The 19846-nt window shown below is 42.0% G+C and overlaps 3 protein-coding genes and 1 long non-coding RNA gene across 6 annotated transcripts; 2 read left to right on the plus strand and 2 right to left on the minus strand.

Moving 5' to 3' along the window:
• Positions 1-1477: 1477 nt before the first annotated feature.
• LOC135671871 (F-box protein At5g46170-like) lies at positions 1478-4090 on the plus strand. Its single transcript, XM_065180199.1, has 2 exons — positions 1478-2912; positions 3710-4090. The coding sequence occupies exon 1, from the start codon at positions 1662-1664 to the stop codon at positions 2874-2876; it is 1215 nt and encodes a 404-aa protein (XP_065036271.1). The 5' UTR covers positions 1478-1661; the 3' UTR covers positions 2877-2912; positions 3710-4090.
• A 497-nt stretch (positions 4091-4587) lies between these two features.
• On the minus strand, positions 4588-9824 carry LOC103982253 (transcription factor PCF6). Of its 3 annotated transcripts, XM_009399130.3 has the most exons (4): positions 9250-9823; positions 8784-8970; positions 7118-8672; positions 4588-4946 (listed from the first exon to the last, which is right to left on the minus strand). In XM_009399130.3, exon 3 carries the CDS (start codon positions 8500-8502, stop codon positions 7162-7164), a length of 1341 nt encoding a protein of 446 aa, XP_009397405.2. In that variant the 5' UTR covers positions 8503-8672; positions 8784-8970; positions 9250-9823; the 3' UTR covers positions 4588-4946; positions 7118-7161. The 3 variants fall into 3 exon arrangements, with proteins under 3 accessions (XP_009397405.2, XP_065036272.1, XP_065036273.1); XM_065180200.1 differs by having other exon boundaries at positions 7118-8970; XM_065180201.1 differs by lacking the exon at positions 4588-4946 and adding an exon at positions 4976-7043 and having other exon boundaries at positions 7118-8970; positions 9250-9824.
• Positions 9825-13656: 3832 nt separating this feature from the next.
• On the plus strand, positions 13657-16056 carry LOC135671872 (uncharacterized). The gene is made up of 4 exons (XR_010512871.1): positions 13657-13755; positions 13825-13913; positions 15616-15670; positions 15773-16056. It is a non-coding gene; the product is annotated as an uncharacterized LOC135671872 (long non-coding RNA).
• Positions 16057-16615: 559 nt separating this feature from the next.
• Positions 16616-19582, minus strand: LOC103982251 (uncharacterized). The gene is made up of 3 exons (XM_009399128.3): positions 18898-19582; positions 17497-17794; positions 16616-16875 (listed from the first exon to the last, which is right to left on the minus strand). Coding segments are annotated over exons 1-3 (972 nt in total). The 5' UTR covers positions 19570-19582; the 3' UTR covers positions 16616-16873.
• Between the last annotated feature and the right edge of the window lie 264 nt (positions 19583-19846).

The raw sequence follows: 19846 nt of genomic DNA on the forward strand, positions 1-19846 counted from the left end.
GATAAAAGTATTACGAAAAGATGATAGTAGTGATGACAGCGTTGCAAGAATAGAGTTGCGCTTGCAAGCTCTAATTATTATTTTAATTTTTATTTTTTTAAATACTAAGTTGGATAACCCATTATTATTTTAATTTTTTAATACTTTCTTAAAATAAGAATTGTTTAGATTTATATTCGAATCAATACATACTGCCCGTTTTGAGTGATACAATACTCACTCGATTGGAATGCAACAAATAATCACATCCATAAACCATTATATTCGTATTTGATTTTTCTATAAATAATAATATTAGTGTTTGGATATATCGATAAACTTAATTATTTGATTCCTATGTTAAAATCAAGATTTGAATTATCCAACTTATCAATCATTCTAATTTTTTATTAGAAAATTAATAAGAGCAATCAATTCAAAGTGTCTTTCCTCTCAATCTTTTTCCTACTTTGAAATCCATATGATATTTATCGACCCCAAAAAATTTCATCATCTCTTCTCTCGTCCTACCTAAATCTACCGAAGGAAGAACGCAAATGTTCTCATCATCAGCTTCGACGGCAGAATCTGCTGCTGCAAGAACAGCAACTCCATGAGCAGGACGATGGCTGCCTTCTTCTTCTTCTTCTTCATACTCCATGGGTTAGGATGAAATGGTTTCAGAGAACTTGGCATGACGAAGAGGAGAGGAGAAGTCCAATCATCGAGGTGTTTGATGATCCATCTTTGTCATCAGTACCCATTCGAAGGTCCTCCTCTTGTCAGCAAAGGCCTTTTTCTAGTGCTGTCTTGGCTGGAGAACTCTACACGATGAAGCATCATAATATCAATTTTTATCATAAATAAATATATGAATTTTTTAGAAATATATCAAATAATTATATATATCTATATTATTTAATTTAAATAACATCAGATCGATATTTAAAACCTCCTATTAGGATTTTGACTTCTAAACCTGCCATAAATGGCTTATGAATGGAATTGACTGCTACGGAAGTAGGTGGTCAACTTGCGTGTGCTCCAAATGTCATACGAAGTTGACCGAGTGTGGTCAACACAAACATCAAAATAGAAGGATAAAGTTGTATTTTTGTTTCACAGGAAAATGACAATTTGAAATGTTTTGTGTAAAACCAACTAATAATCCAAAATTATCACAAAAAGAATTATTAAGCTATAGATTATCTCACAAAAGGAAGACTGTTTCACTCACACCCCAAATCCAATGACAAGGTCTTTGTGACACAGATGAATCAAATAAATAATTAGTATATTAGAGAGAGGAAGGGAAGCAATTGAACTCTTCTTCCCACCCATTCCTAACTCCTATCTTTTAAATATTTTATTTTTTTTATTAAAATAATTTTTAGAATATTTCTTTATATATATATATATATATAATAAAACAATTAAAAATTAGATATTAGAATATTTGGTCTCTTCTTATCCTCTTCTATTTAGTCTTCGTTGTAGCGTAGCAGCGACGGGGAACCAAAAGCTTCCTTCTCGCTGCCATCGCGCTCCAAAATTCGTGCTTGAATTCTTCTGCAATCGGTGCGAACGACTCCAAGATTGCGTCTTGACTGGGTTTTCGGTCTGATCCTGTGGGTTTAGGCGTGTTTGTTGTTGATCCATTTCCGTCGGATTTTTGTGATTCGATGTCGTCCTCCGGTGCCCTGGGGGAGGTGGATTTCGAGGGGTTTCGGACGCTCTGTCGGGCGCCGGCGGTGGAGGTGGCAGAGAAGGAGGAGGAAGGGATTGACCACTTCGACCGGTTGCCGGACTCGGTGCTGCTTGTGATCTTCAACCGAATCGGCGATGTCAAGGTTCTGGGGCGGTGCTGCGTCGTCTCGCGCCGCTTCCACGCCCTCGCCCTCCTCGTCGACGACGTCGTCGTCCGCGTCGACTGCGTCATCTCCGACGACCCGTCCTCCTCCCCCGGCGCGGCCGGCGGCTCCGTGTCCGACAAACCCCGCGGCGTCTTCTCCCACCTCGCCCGCCTCGTCCTCGGCGGCCTCGTCAAGCCCCTTCAGGCCCTCAGCCAAATCCTTTCCGCCTCCTCCTGTACGGATGCCACCGCCGTCTCCGCTGCCGCCAGGAAGTCCGCCTCGGCGTCCCCGTCCGAGGCCTCTCACCATTCCCCGACGGAGGTCTTGAAGAACTTTAAGGAAGTCCGACGGCTCCGCATCGAGCTCCCCGACGGCGAGCTCGATGTCGACGGCGGCGTCCTCCTGAAATGGAGGGCGGACTTCGGGTCCTCCATCGAAAGCTGCGTCATCCTCGGCGCCTCCTCGTCTTCGATACCCCCCAGATCGCCAGACCCTGAACCAAATCCTAGTTTCCAGGACGCTTGTGGTGTTGATGACTGCGGGAGCATCCCGGACTCCTTCTACACCGATGGGAGCTTGAAGCGCAGGGTGGTGTGGACTATCAGCTCACTGGTCGCCGCTTCGGCGCGGCATTACCTTCTCCATCCGATCGTGGCCAACCACGAGACATTAGAGAGCTTAGATCTGACGGATGCTGATGGGCAGGGGGTGCTGACAATGGACCGGCGGCAGCTGCAAGAACTACGGACGAAGCCGGTGACGGCTTCGGGGAGCTCACAACGGACCCTTTTGCCGGCGCTAAGCATGCGCCTGTGGTACGCCCACCAGCTGGAGCTGCCCGGCGGGATGGTGTTGAAGGGCGCGACTTTGTTGGCTATCAGACCAAGTGAGGAGCGGACGAGGGAGGCAGTCGGCGGTGCTGGTGGATCCTTTGGGTTCTCGGATGGCTACTGGGTCTCAGATGCATTCGAAGAGCCATACCGGACGGCGGCTACGATGCTAATGAAGAGGAGGACTTACAGCCTTGAGATGAATTCCTTCTGAGCTCGAAGAAACTATCACAAAATTGAACCTTTAGAGGTAAAAATCAAATCTTGCTCAAGTAATGGAATAACCCAAGTTGATTTCTGTTTACATGATTGATACAGAGGTAATTAGATTCTGCATCTTCTTATTGTTTGGGGGAACCTAAAGTTACAAGCTACCTAAGAAAGAATGTTGCATCACAAGTAACAACATGGCATAACCTAATTGTCATTGAAACACATGGAGAGTTGAGTTTGGACCATAGTGACATGCATGTATAGCAAACGATAAATCTTTTAACTTTTCTTGTAAAAGCACACTATTTTTCCATTGATGTCGGTTGTTCATTGTGAAACACAATCACTAGTTATGTTTCATAAAGATTGTCCAACTCAATTCGTTAATTTCTTTTTGTAAAAGCATGTCATTTTCCATTGATGTTAGTTGTTTGTCGTGAAACACATTCATTATGTATGTTTCGTAAAGTAAGATTGTCCGATACAATACCTTGATAACCAGAAGCTTATAAGAACGTATGAGGTTCATTTCTAGTCGCTATATCATCGGATTGTTTTGATTACACATAAGAAATCATCAATTGGTATATTTGCTCGCATCAAATACAGACAAATAGTTCTTTTTATTTGTAAGTGTCTTATAGTATTTGTTGTCTCAATCAAAATAAGAGGTTGTACCTACTGTTCTAAATTGTTTACTTCATAGCTCCAAAGATTCAAATTTTGTGAAGGCTTTTATTTTTTTACCTAATAAGGGGTTTCAATTATAATACTTGAGAATTTTAACTTTATGGCAAACATGAATGATGACCTATCTTTTTGTGGAAATTTTAGGATTAATGGATTATGATGTGTCCAAGACGAAGGGAATTAAGATACACTAAAGGTGACGACAACAACGGTTCCCGAGTATGGGCTCTTCCTATGAGGGTAACTTGTCAACTCACCTCCTAATCCAATGACCGTACATCACAAATGTTGAGCTGGAATGCGAGATGCCTTCATCAAGTGTTACAGAGCATGTTTCTCTCATCTAAGCTTGTTCCATGAGTAAAATTACAAGATTAGTTGAGACACTTATTATCATCATTTGTAAATCTTCACCTTAGCCTGTAAATTCCTTAGATGCTGTATGGTCGATTGTAACATCCAATAATGGATTTGTTGTAATTCCACTCTGATTGCTACTAATCAAACACTCTGATTGCTCCCTAAGCTCCGATTCTCTATGTAGGTTGCAATTCCAGGTTATACTTATCCAGAGTGCTGTATGCCTTATTTTCTTAGTGACATCTTCAATGTTCACTGATGCATTGTATGGTATGATCAAACCTCTTGTATTTCTAAATCATTCCTGTCTGGAATGCTGTTTTGCTTGGATATGTTTCATTTGCCTGTTAGGGCAGAGGAAACAATGCATTCAAGCTCTTTTATGAGACTGTTTATGAGGGTAAATGTCAGCTTCAACAATGCTGATGTGGATGTTAGATGGGCATTGTCTCTGCTGTGTCTGGTTCATCTTTGAAAGACAAATTAAGGTTTCTTCTTGTAGTAGTAGTAGTTCTGGTAGAAGCTCATAGAGCATTTATATGCATCCTTTTAGGTTACAAAGCATGTATTGTCAACATGAATTCTCTCTCCTTAAACTAAATGCTTTTAAATGATCCTTTTAGCATTGTAACAAGTTTCTAAATGATATATATATATATATCTGGATGAAGTATAATTTGCACATCTTATTTCAATCAACAGATCAGAGTCTAATCCGCAATACATCAAACAGTTGCCGTGCGTGGTCATCATCTTCTTACGTGATGTCGTATCCACAAGGAAGCAACACAGGAAGGACTGTTCGTCACCATTACAACAGGAAGGATTTGTGCCTCCAACCATACAAAGAGGCAAGCGTCTGATACAGCATATATCAACGCAACTCAAGAACACAAAGAACTAAATAATGCTGGTGGTGACAACAGTTGCCACCACAGACATCACCTGAAAACAATGTTGTATTGCGGGTGCTAACCAGGAAAGCTGCGTGTTTGCCATCATTTGCAGTCCTTTTTAATCCCTGCATCAGCCAACTATTTGAAGTTAGTAGTGAACATTTGGGAAGTGTATGATTAGCAGAGTTATAATGAACAATACAGCTTCATGTGACTTCAAACACAAGTTGGATATGTCACCATCAACAATACTCTCAAGTTCAGAAAAAAGTGACGACTGGAAGATCAATTTTTTTGTCTCCTGAAGTATGCAATTGCCATCAAGAGCTGAGTATAGACAAGAAGTAAAACAGCTAAACATGTGATGCAGTGACCAACTAAGGCATCTGAAATAGATTCTGAATAGCAGAAAGTAGCTTTGCTCAAGAACATTAGAAGTTTGTCACTTCCTAGGTTATGTGCTATCTGATGCAACAAATAATCAACAATAGCACTTGAAGCCACTGTAAACTGGAAGCAGAAACCAATAGAAAAGTGCCGATCTCAGTTTTCGGCACCATGAAGAGTCAGGAAGAGGGGTGTAAGAGGAGACTGGAAACCCAGGTGGAAATCTCCAGCCACAGACTTTGAAGTCATGATCCTAATAAACATAGTACTGATGCATTAGCATATGAGGTTCTGCAAATTATCCATCACCACTAGACTGCTTTGGTGAACAAAATGATGCTATCTTGAAATAACAATTGCCTGTACAACCAAAAAACAATTTAAACCACCAACTACACAGCCCTATCCATGAAGGGTACCACAGAATCTTCTTGCTCCCTGCCTACATAGTGATGGATCAATCATCTCATCGAACCCATACTAAGTGATTACGAAAACCTTATACTATGAAAGGGAGCTTTCTCTTCAAGTAGAAACATTTATTTCCTTAATTATTGCACCCTTGTGCAAGAGAAAGACCAGTTTGGGTACATTACCAACATTTCATTTATTTGCATGTTTTATCTCAAAGTTCATTTCCTCAGCTTGATCAATCCTACCCTGAGTCATGCAAAGTCCAGCCCTGCATCGCAACCCTAATCACCTCAGACGTGATCCTCCTCGTGTTGTCTTTGATCCTTTTCTATTTACTTTCAACATATTATGTGCTTCAACAAAGGAGGAACTAGCAAGTTGGCCTATGATATCTTAACAAGGCAATCAAAATGAAGGAAGTTACAAAAGAACATGCGATAAGAAAAGTTTTCGACAATATTATATACGTCAACATTTTCTAACAAAACATTCTCCATTTTTAATGTTGTTTCAATTTTTCAAATTATCTCTCTAGGAGAATTATTCTCTTACTATTTGGATTTTGTGCCTGTATTCTCATGATTTGCTGTTGTACTCTCATGAAGGTCTACCTTTAGACGCAACATCTGTGGTTCTTGCTCTCAAATTTTATAACACAAGAGCATTATAGATTCAACTCTAACTACTGAAAATGAATTGCTATCATGTGATAGGAAATTGACAACCAGATAGAAGGTAAGAAACAAAATGTATTATGATCATAAAAAAAGAACTACCAAGTGAAGATAAATAATTAGTCTCAGACACTTCCAGATTCTACTAACTCTTAGGAGTCAGTAGAGATCATTGTTCAGAGCTATTGTCACCAGCTTTTTCCTGGTTGCATTTGGAGTCCAGACTTAATGCACTTGGAAACCTAAGGAAAGTTCTGTTGTTTCTTTCTTACATAGAATTACGGTATAATTGTTACATAAAGTTCTAATGAGTTAACCAGCCATGTCAAAGCCTGCGATTCTTGAGGCCGTCTACTGGAAGAATGCATTCATGTGGCGTACAGCTTCCTAAAAGCTGGCTATGGACTTTTGATTCCGGTTTACTGGCTCCAAGGAACAAAGAAACAGCAAGTACAGGTGACAGGCAACAGTGGATGTTATGTGACTGGCCGGCAGCCACAAGATGCCCGTTTAATGGGGTTCAAACTCGATCACTCCAAAGCTTTTGACACTCGGTGAATCCGACACAACGTGAAGGAACCACAGGCCGATATAAAATTTCTACATGGACACCCGTCCATCCACCATTAAATTCCCCCTCTCCAACTACGACAGGAAACCTCGAGTCAACCTCAGCATTGGATCTCCGTGAAGGACCGGATGAGAATAGAGCACAGAAATCCACAAGGCTTTCGAGAAAAATTAGACCTGGTTGCATTGAACTAGTAGATCAAAATGTAATCTTGCTGACGGCGAGGAAAGAAGCGGGAAGAACAGCTTACCAGCAATGGAGTATGCACAAAAATGCAGCATTTTTCTGGTGATCTCAGCTCTTCCCTTTCCCCTTCATGTCTGAATGCCGATAGCCATCCCCTCCGTAGCAGAGCTGCAGGCGGCCATCGCACACCGCCGGATACTGATTCTCTGCGCCGGCGCCGGCTTTAGCCGAACCAGCGGCAGCACCGAAGAACTGCAGGTTCGATCCGTCAACCGTAGAAGAGAGCCTCGGTAGGTGGTTGTGATTGTGGTGGTGCTGCTGAGGCAGCTGAGCTGATGAATTGGACTGAAGGGTCCCCCTACTGAAACCTGCAAGACCCGAAGAAATTGAGAAGCTGAGATTGTAGTCCCCTGTCGCTGCCACTGCCGAGATGGGGAAGAGATTATCCTGCAAGAATAATTGCTGCATCTCCGGATGGTCGCCGGTGGTTGCAATGTTGAATGGCAGCATTCCCATCGGAGAGCTGTTTCCAAAGTGGGATTGTGAGGAAAAAGTCGGCGGATGCTGATGACTCTCTTGCGGCTGTGTAAAGAGACCAGCTTGGACGAAGTAGTCCGCCGTGGGGATCTGCTTCTGAATGCAATTGCGGACGGTGTTCTCCGCGCCTGCAGCAACAGTGGTTGCGTTGGCATTGTTGCTGACGTCACCGCCGCCGCCGCCGCCGCCGCCGCTTCCAGTGAGAAGCTCCGTGAAAGAGGTCTGAGGGTTCAGGCTGTGGTTCAGGTTCTGGTGATGGGAGACCACATGATGGCCACCGTCGTCCCTATCCTTCGACTTATCCTTTGCCGCTCGTTCTCGTGCTCGTTCTCTGGCCTTGATGCGGCTTTCCGACCGTGAGAGCGACAAAACTGAGCCCTTGCTGGTTTCCGAGGTGCTACTGCAGCCGGACTTGGTCGACATATGCTGCTGCTGCTGATTGTAGCTCGACTCAGTATCTGGATTGGCCTTCATCGTCTCAACCATGTTAGGATATGGCGGCTTGGGGAAGCCGTCGAGAGGAGGGAGCTCGCTAATGGCCGCAGCTGCAGCTTTGATGAGCCACTCGATAGCCTTGCTTGGCTGGTCATAGCCAAGGCGGTCCTGGAGGTCATAGAACTGGATGGCCGTGGAGACGGAGAGGCGGACTCTCCGGTCGCGGACGCCCCTCGCAGTGTGCACCTTGCTGTGCCGGTCCTTGCCGCCGGAGGCACGTGAGACGCGGAAGATCCTTGACGACAGGTGATGCTCCCAGGGAGCGGTGCCGTTGGCGTCATCTCCTCCTCTGCCCTTTCTCTCTCTGCCCTCCTCGTCATCCTCCCGGTGCTCCTTACGCCCTATCTTGGCCGTCTGACTGCCGTTGCCCACCACCCGGAAACGCTTGGAAGCGTGGTTGCTCTCCTCCAATTCCATCTTGTTCTCATGCCTCTCCTGGGCGGGGCATAAGATCGGATCTTTATCGCCTTATCGCCCACTCCTTTCGTATCTCCACCTCCCGATCGTTCGCCTTTCTGGGAAGGGGTGGTGGTGGTGGTGGCGGGCGCGACTGAGCGGAACTATGTCAGGTCTGGGGCTTAGGGTTTCTGAGAATCCGCGTAAGATTGTCCTTTAGCATTGATGACGAGTTCACGGTCGCAGCACTACGGGAAGGATATGAGACGGAGAAACAAAGAGATGAAGCGGAAAGGCGAGACCTTTGGACTGCGTTGGTGGCCGGACAAGTCAGCCAGTAGTCTTTGCTTTTTCGGTCATCAGCGACGAGAGCTGGACTAGGCTTCCTTATCTCTCTCTTTCTTTCTTCCTGCTGCTCGCGCTAGCTCGTCAGGCCGCCAGAAATCAGCACTGACATCTGAAAGCAGCAGCTACGTACCGCAGCAACGTCTGCGATGAGGGCAGCATCAGACACCAAATTCTGACGGGTTTTGAGAGCGTAGTCATAAAAACACGAAACAAAAAGGCAGCGGCACCTTTAATCCTAGCAGCAGCTTTAAAGACGAAACCAAACGAGATAAGGAAGAAGACAGTGGAAAAGAGCAGCGAAGCAAACGCCAGGCGAAGAAACAAACGAAAGCGCGCTCGGAAAACAAAACGACCAAAGTCTGATTGACTGATCATGGATATTGCACATTAAAAACCCAGTTTTCTCCGACAAAACCTCACCTTGCGTCGATTTAATGCCTCCACTTCTCGAGACCTCTCAGATCTACCCACTCAATCTTCAAGAACCAAAGAAACCCACCCGCAAAGACGCTCCTTTACTCCAGATTCAAAGAGGAAGCCCGGATCGACCTGCATTCCTCCAATTCTCGTCGAGATCGAAGCGCCACACTGCTCCTTCCACCCCGCCTTCCCGCCCTGCCATTCCTCTCTTCCGAATGAAACCAAAGCAAAATCCTCACCGATGCCGCTACGCCCTTTTCGGACAGGCGCCAAAACCGGACCTTGATATCTTCCTCTCTTCCAGTCTCGTCGGCCCACAATGAGAGCGATGGTGACGGTGAAAGAACAGAAGCAAAACCAGTCGTAGCACCAAGAGGAGGAGGATCCTGTGAGAAAAGCTGCAGATTGGAGAATAAATATTTCCCTTAGGGAGAAATCCTAGTTTAATCCGTCCGAGAAAAAGATGGGGAGGAAAGGAATTGGCGAGAGGGCTCGTGGATCGAAACCCTAGGTGTTCCCATTCGAGCAACGGCCGAGCTTATCGGGAAAGGTCAGACACGCCGCCGTCCTCTTCCTCTCTCCATTTTATACACCGGACTACCCCTTCCCATTTACCCCTTCTGCCCCACCTAATCACCGTTGTATCCTAGTCCTTACCGCTTTTCCATGTCCTTCTCCAACACCACACACGCCGTCACCCAACGACGTCTCGAAACGTCGCCAGGATCTTTAGAACTCCCATTCGTGGCATCGTCCTATCCGATCGTATTGCTGTTTCACCACCGTGTAATATCTCGTACAACAATGGAGGTTTAACTTATTTACGGTATTATCCGTCTCCTCTCTTTCTTCACCGGCGGACAGCCCCGACGTCAAAGGGGCCCACTGTCTGGTCCATTCACAGGATAGGTAGTTGCGAGGGTAACGATCAAAAGTAGCTCTTTGGAGATTATTATAAGCATGTTCAGTGTCTAGCTGGCAAGAAGAGGTGGGATAAGTTTAATTAAGAAATAATTAATGAGAAAATTAGAGAGGAGGGCTCAATTAATATAGTGTTTTCTTGCTGAGCTGACCAAAGGGAACATTTGGTTAACAATGCAACAAGTGGAGATTAGAATCTGCACACACAATAATGATTGCACATATGTTGCTTATCTGTTCAGGAATGAGTCAATAGGAGTGTGCAAAAAAGGTCTTTCTGTGATGTCTAATTATCCCCAAATATCATAATTATGGTTCATTACAGGATTATCATATCATTGATTAATTTGTGCTTCATTTTAGTAATCATGCAGCTTCCCTCTCTCTCTCTCTCTCTCTCTCTCTCTCTCTCTACATATATGTATATATATGTATATATATATATATATATATATAGTTGGATAGTGATGCATATGCATATTCTCTTGCAAGAAATGCTTTATTCTCTTTTAATTGAATGCATCTCTTTGATCTTTGAAGTATCCAATTCTCATGTAGTTTGCGTACCACACTGAGAATCTCCAAGTACAACAAGTATATCACAGGAAGAATTAGGTTCTTGCAAGATGGCACATTAATTTTCATCAAGAAACTGAAGAGAAAACAAAGATAAAGGCACTGATGCTGCTACTCCTTTTGGAATAGAGACTTAAGGAAATATGAGTGATAGTGATGCTTTCAGGATGACATATGGAGGATGTTAGGACACATCTTTCAAGTAATAATCAATTGTAGTTAATGAGGACAGCTATATATTATTGTAAATGAGAAAAATGCTTTTGAAGTACTTGTAAATCATGTTGATTAATAAATTTTGTGATTCCACATAAGATTCTCCTTGATTTTCCTCTGTACATATGAGATAGGCCAAGAGATTGTTTATCCACATCAATCTACAAGATCTTGCAAGTCAAAGTATTTTAATATCTATAGTTAGATTACCTAATCCTTGTTTGCCATCAACTTGTTGATCTTTCATTAGTGGAAGTGGTGTTTCATGTTACATGGTGTATGTCACAAACCTGTTGATCTTTGGTTCATCTTAACCCATAATAACACATGTAAACTACATCACCTGGCATTTAAAGATTGAAACACTTACATGCACATATCCCATGCATGTCTAGTGTTTGGGATGAACTGAGATTTAGTAGAGGTAAATAAAATTTTGGAATTTAAAGGTAGCAAGAATATATGTTTTATGCCAAATTAGTGATAAAAAGATTCAACATAACGAGTTGCAAAGATAAATAAATGATCATAACAATGGTGGGTTGTCAGCTTAGTCATACCAAAGGAATGATGAGATGAACATATTATTTTTAGTTCATACACTATGTGGCTTCAGTGTGAAGGAAAGAGTAGAGAGATGCAAGGATTACTATTGTAGAACACAACTTGACCAAAAAGGGCCACACTAAGAACATTGCATGTTGCCTCTAACAAAACTTACTTGGTATCAAATATAACAAGAAGAAAATATATCGATGGGTGAAAAATTATTATGATTGACATGATATTAGACATGCTATGAATAATTAGAACATTGGAATTGTCACTCTAATGAAATGTTATTGTGTACTATGATATTTGAAGATTATAATTGTAAGTACAGCACAACTCAAACCTCTCACTAAACAGGATCATGTTAGGTCTTTCAGCAGCTATCGGATCAAGATTTTTGTGACAGAGAACCATGAGATGCCTAATGCTCAAGTGTGGTGGTCAGGCATGCACTGCAGAGAGCTGTAGGCAATAGGATGACTCCTGTGCAGTGATAGAGATCTGAGAGAGAGAGAGAGAGAGAGGAGGCACTGTGTTTCTCTTCGTCTCCCCCATCTTTAATCATGAGCGCTTGTGCCATTGGCAATGCAGCAACTGCAGCTCCTTGGCCCTCAGCTCTGTGTGAGCTCCCACAACATGGTTCTTCTCTCCAGGGCACCAGTGGTGTATGTGCATGGCAGCCAGGACCGCAAGCAACTGTTCTCCTTGAGCTCGTGAGAACTGCATGCGACAGTTCTTCCACTCCATGATCTCGCTGTTTCATCCACGTATTCATACTCTTCTACTACCTTCAGAAGCTGAACACTCTATCCATCCAACTCAACACAACAGTGAGATTTGTTTTCTACAGCATTGTGATTACGTGACATATAGGACCGAATCATTCGAATGCAGTGCTGCGCATCTGTTACTCATGGAAATGTCAGAGATACAAAGAAAGAGAGCGAGAGAGAGTAAATGCTACACTGTGCAGTGAGGGCAGATCTCCAAGGCATGGAAGAACACTTGCAGAGGATGGTAACACTCATTATTTCTCACTGATACTTCCCCATCCATCGAATCCAGACATCAAGCTCCTCATGGCACACAAAACTTGGGGAGCTTCGTGCATGAGCATGAGCATGAACATGAGCAGGCCACATGCAAGCCTAAAACCTAATGCCATGGAGAGGTGTCATTGCATCTTGAGTCGATCAGCTACTTTATATGTTGTTTATTTCTCCCAAGTCCCTACCCCTATAGTCCTAACATGTACGGCCAATCCACCCTCATGTGCACCCTAATGTTCCCATTTGTGGGAGCTTAAACAAGATTAAACCCATCCTCCTTGGGAGTCGCCAAGGATTCTCTCTCCCTCCCTCCCTCCCTCCCTCTCACATGACTATAATAATATTATTAATTGTTTGCATCGGAGTCGTCGATCTTGACTCCTGATTCCGATACAGTATGCTTGGTTGTCGCTTGATGATCGGACCATCGAAAATACGAGATTCGGACGGCCATTTATCGCATCGAGATGTGTGTTTTGATAGCATCGAGGAATGATTGCCGGAGGAGAAGAGGCCAAAGGAAGGGATGATGAGATCGGGAAGAGTGAGTTGAAGCAGGTGGGTGGATGAGCTCGTGGATTGATGGATAAAAAGAGGTGCTTCGGGCACATATCAATGCCAAGTAGGCTCGGTGCGGGTTAATTACTACCTTCCATGCGTGACACTTGTCTAATTCTGGTTCGTCGGATGCGGACACGTTTCGCGATTTGGGTGGTCACGATCTGAACCACCACGATTTTAACGAAATGCTTTTTCTTTTTCTTTTTTGTTTTACATTTTCGATGTTATTATTATCGAAAAAAAATATAATAAAAAGCAAAATTAAATTTGCATACTATACGTGTAATTGAATGATAATAATTATCCTTTAACGGTAGAACAATATAATTCGAAGTGTCGTGGAGTTGATATACATCACGAATCTTGACGCATACATTTCACGCTAACATATATACAACGACTATATCTATTTAATTTGTTATTTTCCTGCTTTGTTCGGATTCAAATCCGATATTGCTGTTATCGGGTGCTATTCGTGTCAAAGTAGGATCCGTACCCGATCAGCAAATACCACCGCACCCGCTTATTCTCCAAAAAAAAAAAAAAAAAGAGAGAGAAAAAGGTCGCTCTTTTACGACCCTTAAAGCGTCCTGCGGCGGCGACGGCGACGGCGGCAGCGGTGGTGGAGGAAGTGAGAAACCCTAGTCCTGTTTATGCTGTGTGTTCTATGTACTAATTGTGATGTCTTTGCGTGTTACAGGAAAGAGAGGCTTATTTCCTCCTCGTTCTCCGTGTTGCTTCCCCTGCTGGAGAAAATGAGCGCATCCTTCTCGTCTAAATTGTCTGCAGGTTTGTTTGTGCTACTAGTTTTCATCGTTTGGTTCTGAGTGTTGTTACCGTTGCTGCCGTAGTGGTTATGATTTCTGGTTATCGTGCCATGGTGTTGCATTGACCTGAGATCAAGATTCTGGGACATGTATATGACTAATTAAAACTAGGTAGATGTATGCTAATGATCATATGAAGGCTAATTTTCACTGTTAGTCTCGTCTTTCAAGTGTTTGGGGAAATGCTTCTTTGGTCACTTGCCTCTTAGTTGTGTTGCTCTTTGTTTCAAAATGTTCTTTTTATTTTATGTTTAGAAGTGCTTGGCCTGTAAACTGTTAACTGATATTTGGATTAGTTTATGATAACTATCATAATTGCAAACCACAGAATTCATTGAATTATTGGTTTTGAGAAGGGAAAGGAAGGATGCATCTCTATATGGTAACTATAGGTTATGTGCACATCAGAAACGGAAGAAGAAGGAGGATCTAGTGTTTATACATGAAGTAAGGAGAATTAATGTTGAGATCATGTGACTTTTGAACAGAAAGGCTATCAATTCTTTATAAAATCTAAACATTTAAGAATGATGTAGCCTTGTTATAAAAATCATCTTAAAGTTTTATTTGTATTAGAATTGAACTGGCAACCAATCTTTGAAACGCTTGTCTGGCTTAAAGATCGGCTTTTAGTTGTATAAATCTCGCTCTTCAACTGTCGAATTTTTATTCTTTGGAACCTTAAAACTTTCTTATGAAGTAAATGATAAAGACCCTCTCTTACACTGTGATCTTTTCCAGCAGTAGTCAATACTGGAAAAGTTACTACCACGGTTTTTTTGTGCTTGAATTTTACTTCTTCCCTTCTGTTTTCTTGTTTTATTAGCTTATAATGTGATTTTTTTTTTTTTTGTCTAGCATATAATGTCATTCTTTACCTTAACCTTATAAACTGCACTATGCTATATCATGGTTTCGTGATACACATAAACCTGTCCTTTAGGTTAGACCTGCTTAATCTAATCAAGTCTTGAGACATTCGGTAAAAGATATGTGGTCGAGTCATACGACTGTCTATTCTTTAACATGCATTGTCTTTTGCACATTTTCAAATGTGATACTTACAATTATGCTAACATGTATGACATCTGAATAGTTGGACGTTCTTTGATCGTAAGCTTGGACAATAATTTGTTAGGAACAAATCATGAAGCAATGGCAAAGCTGAGTAACCTATATGTTTTCTCTCAGATACTCTGTTTCTCTCTTTTAATTGAAGTTGTGAGTTCAATCTCTTTGCCATACTTTGAAGTGTTGAATTTAACTCACACATACGGATACAAATTGGTGCTGGTGACTTGTCTTCTCCTTGTGTTAATTCTGTGAAAATTGATTGAAGAATTTTCCCCATTTTTACCACTCATTTGATTTGAAAACATACTGTCCAATTCAAAAATATCTGCAAATTACATCCCACCATATCTCAGTCATCATGCTCATCAATGTAACCTGAAATGAGATATCTACTCTCTGTTTGTGTAAATGATAGTTGATGGACTAATTCTTGAATATTCCATTACTCTAATTTATGCTATAAAATGTGTTAAATATGAAAGCATATGATATTTCTCTCTTCCTCTCCTCTTTATCTGCTTCATCCTCCTGTTTGCACCTTTGTCATCACCTTATCGCCTCCTCATTTATTGACCTCCACCACAATGCAGTGCCGCCACCTCCTCCACCGCCATTGCAGCAACTACGATGGCAGATGATCTTTAGGTAAATTTTCCTTATCTCAATTTTTGTTGATCAACTTTCCTTGTTGTCCATAAACAACAGATGATCTAAAACCAGCTGAAACTGCTCTTTGTGTCACTGCAGCAGCAAAGAACATTCATACAGATGAGGGCAAACCTCAAAAGTGGTGGACAACTCCGGTGCAAAGCGTATAATGCGCATGCAAGCATTGATCTTGTATCGATACGATACAAGAATCGCTCATACTAGATTGAATCACACCCCATGGTTTTCATTCCTAAAATACGACAGACATCGATAATGTCTCTTGGATAGCTAGATTAGAAAACTGCATCAGAACCTTTGGCCTTTAAATCCGACCTTCACGTGAGATATCAAAACCTATTTTGGTATATTATCTTCGACAACATTCGATCCTATTTACATTTCTTGCTAGTTTGAATCAAATGCTCATATATATATCTACATCACATCATTATCTTTTTGCTCCTGCTAAACTAAGCTTTAGTTGCTCAAAAGGGATAGTAGTAAGGTTTGATTTACTGTATTGGAAAGAGAGAAAAGGCTTCCTCCTCACCTGACAGACTTACAAATACTAAGTAAAAGAGGGTTTGAAACACACAAACTGATGGGAAGAGAGTTCGGAACAGAACATGAGCAGGAGAAAGAATTGCAGAACACCAACCACAAGATAAAACATCTCATTGATATCTCAGCATGAGCAACAGTTAAAAGAGTTGGCAAATGTGATGCTGCCACTTACTGATAACTATTAGCAACAGGCATTTGCTGAAGACACCAAATGACTACATCATTCCCATGCGCTTCCCCCTCTACAAGGACAAGGAAAAATAAAACTGAGCTTGTAGAAGAGTCATTTACTGAGCAGTTGAGTAATCCTTCGAATAGAAACAGCAATCTAAATGTACAAACTGGCAAACTATGCAAATCAAGATCATTGTCAGATGCAAATAAATAAGAACTTCATTGACTTCAACATAAATGCTATAAGCAAAGTAGGTTAAATAATTCATTTTAGAAAGCACAACTCAGCAGACCTCCTTTGCAACTCATTGCCTAGTGTATCAAATAATGATTGTTTCTAGGAGAAAATTTTTCGCCTGTAGAGTCTCGATATACAAAATGTTGTACCTAACCCTAACCGGAAGCAAGAAAAGTGGATCAAAGTTTCCATTCCCCAGAGTACCAGTCCAGAGTCAACAGTCCTGAAACAACAACAATAAATATTTTAAGAATCCACATGTCAAGCTGATTTAAACAGTTAAAAAGTATCCAATATAGAAATTGCCTCTCAGATAAGAATTGAGCCGTGTACTAAAATTATAAATTTGGGGATAGCAATCAAGAGAAATAGCAAAAGGATTTTCTAAAACTAAACAAGTCGTGTTTTTCTATTTCAGAGGTTTTGATCCTTTTTTTCTGAAATTAATGGATGCTCGAGAGAAGAATCACTAAATAGGAACTCCTCAAACCATTTATAAAGTTTAAATCGGCAATAATTTCTTGCACCCTTTACTCCTATTGTGCTTACAAAAGATGTAAGTTCCTGGTTCGTCATTGGCATTCTTGCACAACAAGCGTACGCACTATAATGCCAATATGCTTGTGATAATTAATTAGCACACAGAAAATCAAAACTTCAAGGGACCGAGCTAATAACATGAATCGAATGAATTCTTGTATCGAATTTAGCAAAGTAACAAAGAAAAAAAAATCTTTTGGAGACATAAATGTTTAAAAAAAGAAATCACTTTTAGCTTAGTGAGGTCTAGTGACAATAAGAGAACAAATATGAATATGAAAAAACAAAAGCTCCTAGTACTCACATTTTCTAAATGATCCAGCCAGACAAGTTAGTCTGGATTTTGTGTTAGTCTCAGCCAATGGATTTGGTTTCTCTTTGGCAGTCATGCGGGCATCCCATACTCGTACGACACCATCAGATGAGGCAGAAACAATAAAATTGGAAGCTTCAGAACTTTCTGCATCATTTTCATTCTTGAAAATAACAAGTCCTTTTACACGTGTTGAATGTGCATCCTCAATGCTATATGCAACTTTCCCGGATGTTGTATCCCAGGCAGTGATGCTGCGGTCCTCTCCACCAGTAAACAAAACTCCATTCTGAAACATTTTAAGTAGTGTAGGAAAAATCATGACATTATCCCAATAAATAAAACATCAAGCAGCCATTTAACGGATATTGATAGAGCGTAGGAAAGATCACAATGGAAGACTCAGTGCTTTTATACCCCAAATCTACCTTTCTATTTTCTTAAAGTGTGTTTGGATTCAAATAGCAAAGAAATAGAAGGAAGCATCAAAGTGTACAAATTGAAGTATAACAGTGAAAAGTTATCCTAAAGAACAAAGACTATCTTCTACAAATTGGTTGCTAAACAGGTTTCGCAAGTTTTATACGATAACATAAGAAGATCAAAGGATATACAATTAAGAAAACAAACAAGATAACAAAGAGGCCTGTCTCTGGATTTCATATTGTTACTAGAATTTAAAAGAATAAATATAATCAATAAATATAAACAGATTATTTCGATCGGATCAAGTCCTGGTGATGGAACATATAGCTCTGCACTGTTCTATCAATCATACTTATTATTTTTTCAGTGATACCAGGCTGCACAAGTCATTATGCCACCCAAAATACTGGTACAAGTTATTCAAATCAGTAACGGACCGGTATTCAAATTCATGTTACTTTAAAACCCAAACCAATGTTTATGTGAGTTCTATACCCTTAATTTAGCTCCAATGCCCTACTTTTGAAATAGAAGGCAGTCAATCAAAGAATAAGCTAGCTTTTGAAAAAATCAACTTTGTGTTTCACAATAAAGTCTTATTTTGTATTTTCAAATGCTAACATGTACTCAACGATTCAGCAAACACTGAAGTCCAGCATGAATCAAACGCCAAATACTAATTGGGACGTTCTGCGCAAGGAATCTCTCTGGAAGTAACCCTCAACTCTTAGAACCAGTAAAGAACATAACAAAAGGGAAAACACATGTTTATAATTCAAGATATCTATGCAATCCATCCTTGCATTATTTATTACTTCAAATTACTTTCTGTACCAGGTAAAATCCTTGAAGAACAACTAACACGTTTTGTTCAGATCACATTCGTTTAGCTTACCATACTTTACTTCGAGGACGAACAAAGAATACGAAAAAAAAACTTTTTTTCCTCATAAATAGAAACGATACCTCAGAAGGAGCGACGCAAAGGACCCTCTTCTGCCCGTCCATCTCCTGAATCAACCTCGCATCCTCGGAATCATGCACCGTAATCCTCTCGTCTGCCACCATAAAGAACCTCGCCCCGTCTCCGCACCCATACCTCACGATGGAGGCCTCGCGGTCGAGCCGGCACGAGAAGCTCCGCCGGCCCCTGACAAGATTGATCAGCGCGAGGCAGGCGTCGCGGCCGACCGTGAGCGCGGCGCGGCCGGTGGGGTGGACGGCAAGATCGGCGATGCCCTTGCGGTGTGTGGGGACGGTCTTAAGGTGTACGAAGGGGTCGGCGTCGTAGATGCAAACGGCGCCGTCGTCGGAGGCGGAGAGGAGGTTGCGGGGGAGGCCGCCGGGGGAGGAGGCCGGGGCGTAGAAAGCGAGGGCGGTGACGGCGCCGCCGTGGTCGAGGAGGGTGCCAACCTCGGCAGCGGCGGCGAGGTCGTAGAGCTTGATGGCGTCGTCGGAGCCGCCGGACGCGGCGACGGTGCCGGCGGTCGCGACGGCCTTGATGGGGCCGATGTGGGAGGGGTAGGAGAAGAGGGGTTTTAGGGTTAGGGTTTCCGGCTTGAAGGCGAACCCCCAAATAAACTTCTCGTAAGAGCCGGCCACCAGCGTCGCCATGCCTGCTTTCCCTCCTCGCCCCATCAATCGACCTCTTCCCCATCATATAGATAGCTCGGTTCTCGTGACCCGGTTTGACGTGCTGTCACATTTCATTTCGGTTCGACCGAATCCGGAAGCCGCTAACCCGTTTGAATTGGCCCAAGTTGAGTGATTTTAATTGGGCTCTTTTTCATTTGCAATTTAATCGGCCCAATTGAGTGGTTTTAATTGGGCTCTTTTCTCTCGGCCCATTATCTTCATTCAACAAATTGATCTTTTATTGATAAATGTTATATATTATTGGTAAAAGATAAAAGAC

The sequence above is a fragment of the Musa acuminata genome, chromosome BXJ1-4 (genome assembly GCF_036884655.1).
Source record: "Musa acuminata AAA Group cultivar baxijiao chromosome BXJ1-4, Cavendish_Baxijiao_AAA, whole genome shotgun sequence".
Taxonomy (NCBI): Eukaryota; Viridiplantae; Streptophyta; class Magnoliopsida; order Zingiberales; family Musaceae; genus Musa; species Musa acuminata.

What these genes read in the sequence shown, in the direction of transcription:
- LOC135671871 (XM_065180199.1), top strand. Translation starts at nt 1,662, where the DNA reads ATGTCGTCCTCCGGTGCCCTGGGGGAGGTGGATTTCGAGGGGTTTCGG.
- LOC103982253 (XM_009399130.3), bottom strand. Translation starts at nt 8,502, where the DNA reads ATGGAATTGGAGGAGAGCAACCACGCTTCCAAGCGTTTCCGGGTGGTG.
- LOC103982251 (XM_009399128.3), bottom strand. Translation starts at nt 19,569, where the DNA reads ATGGGGCGAGGAGGGAAAGCAGGCATGGCGACGCTGGTGGCCGGCTCT. An exon ending in TTTGCGTCGCTCCTTCTGAG is followed by an intron (nt 17,795 to 18,897) that starts GTATCGTTTCTA and finishes AAAATGTTTCAG; the next exon opens with AATGGAGTTTTGTTTACTGG.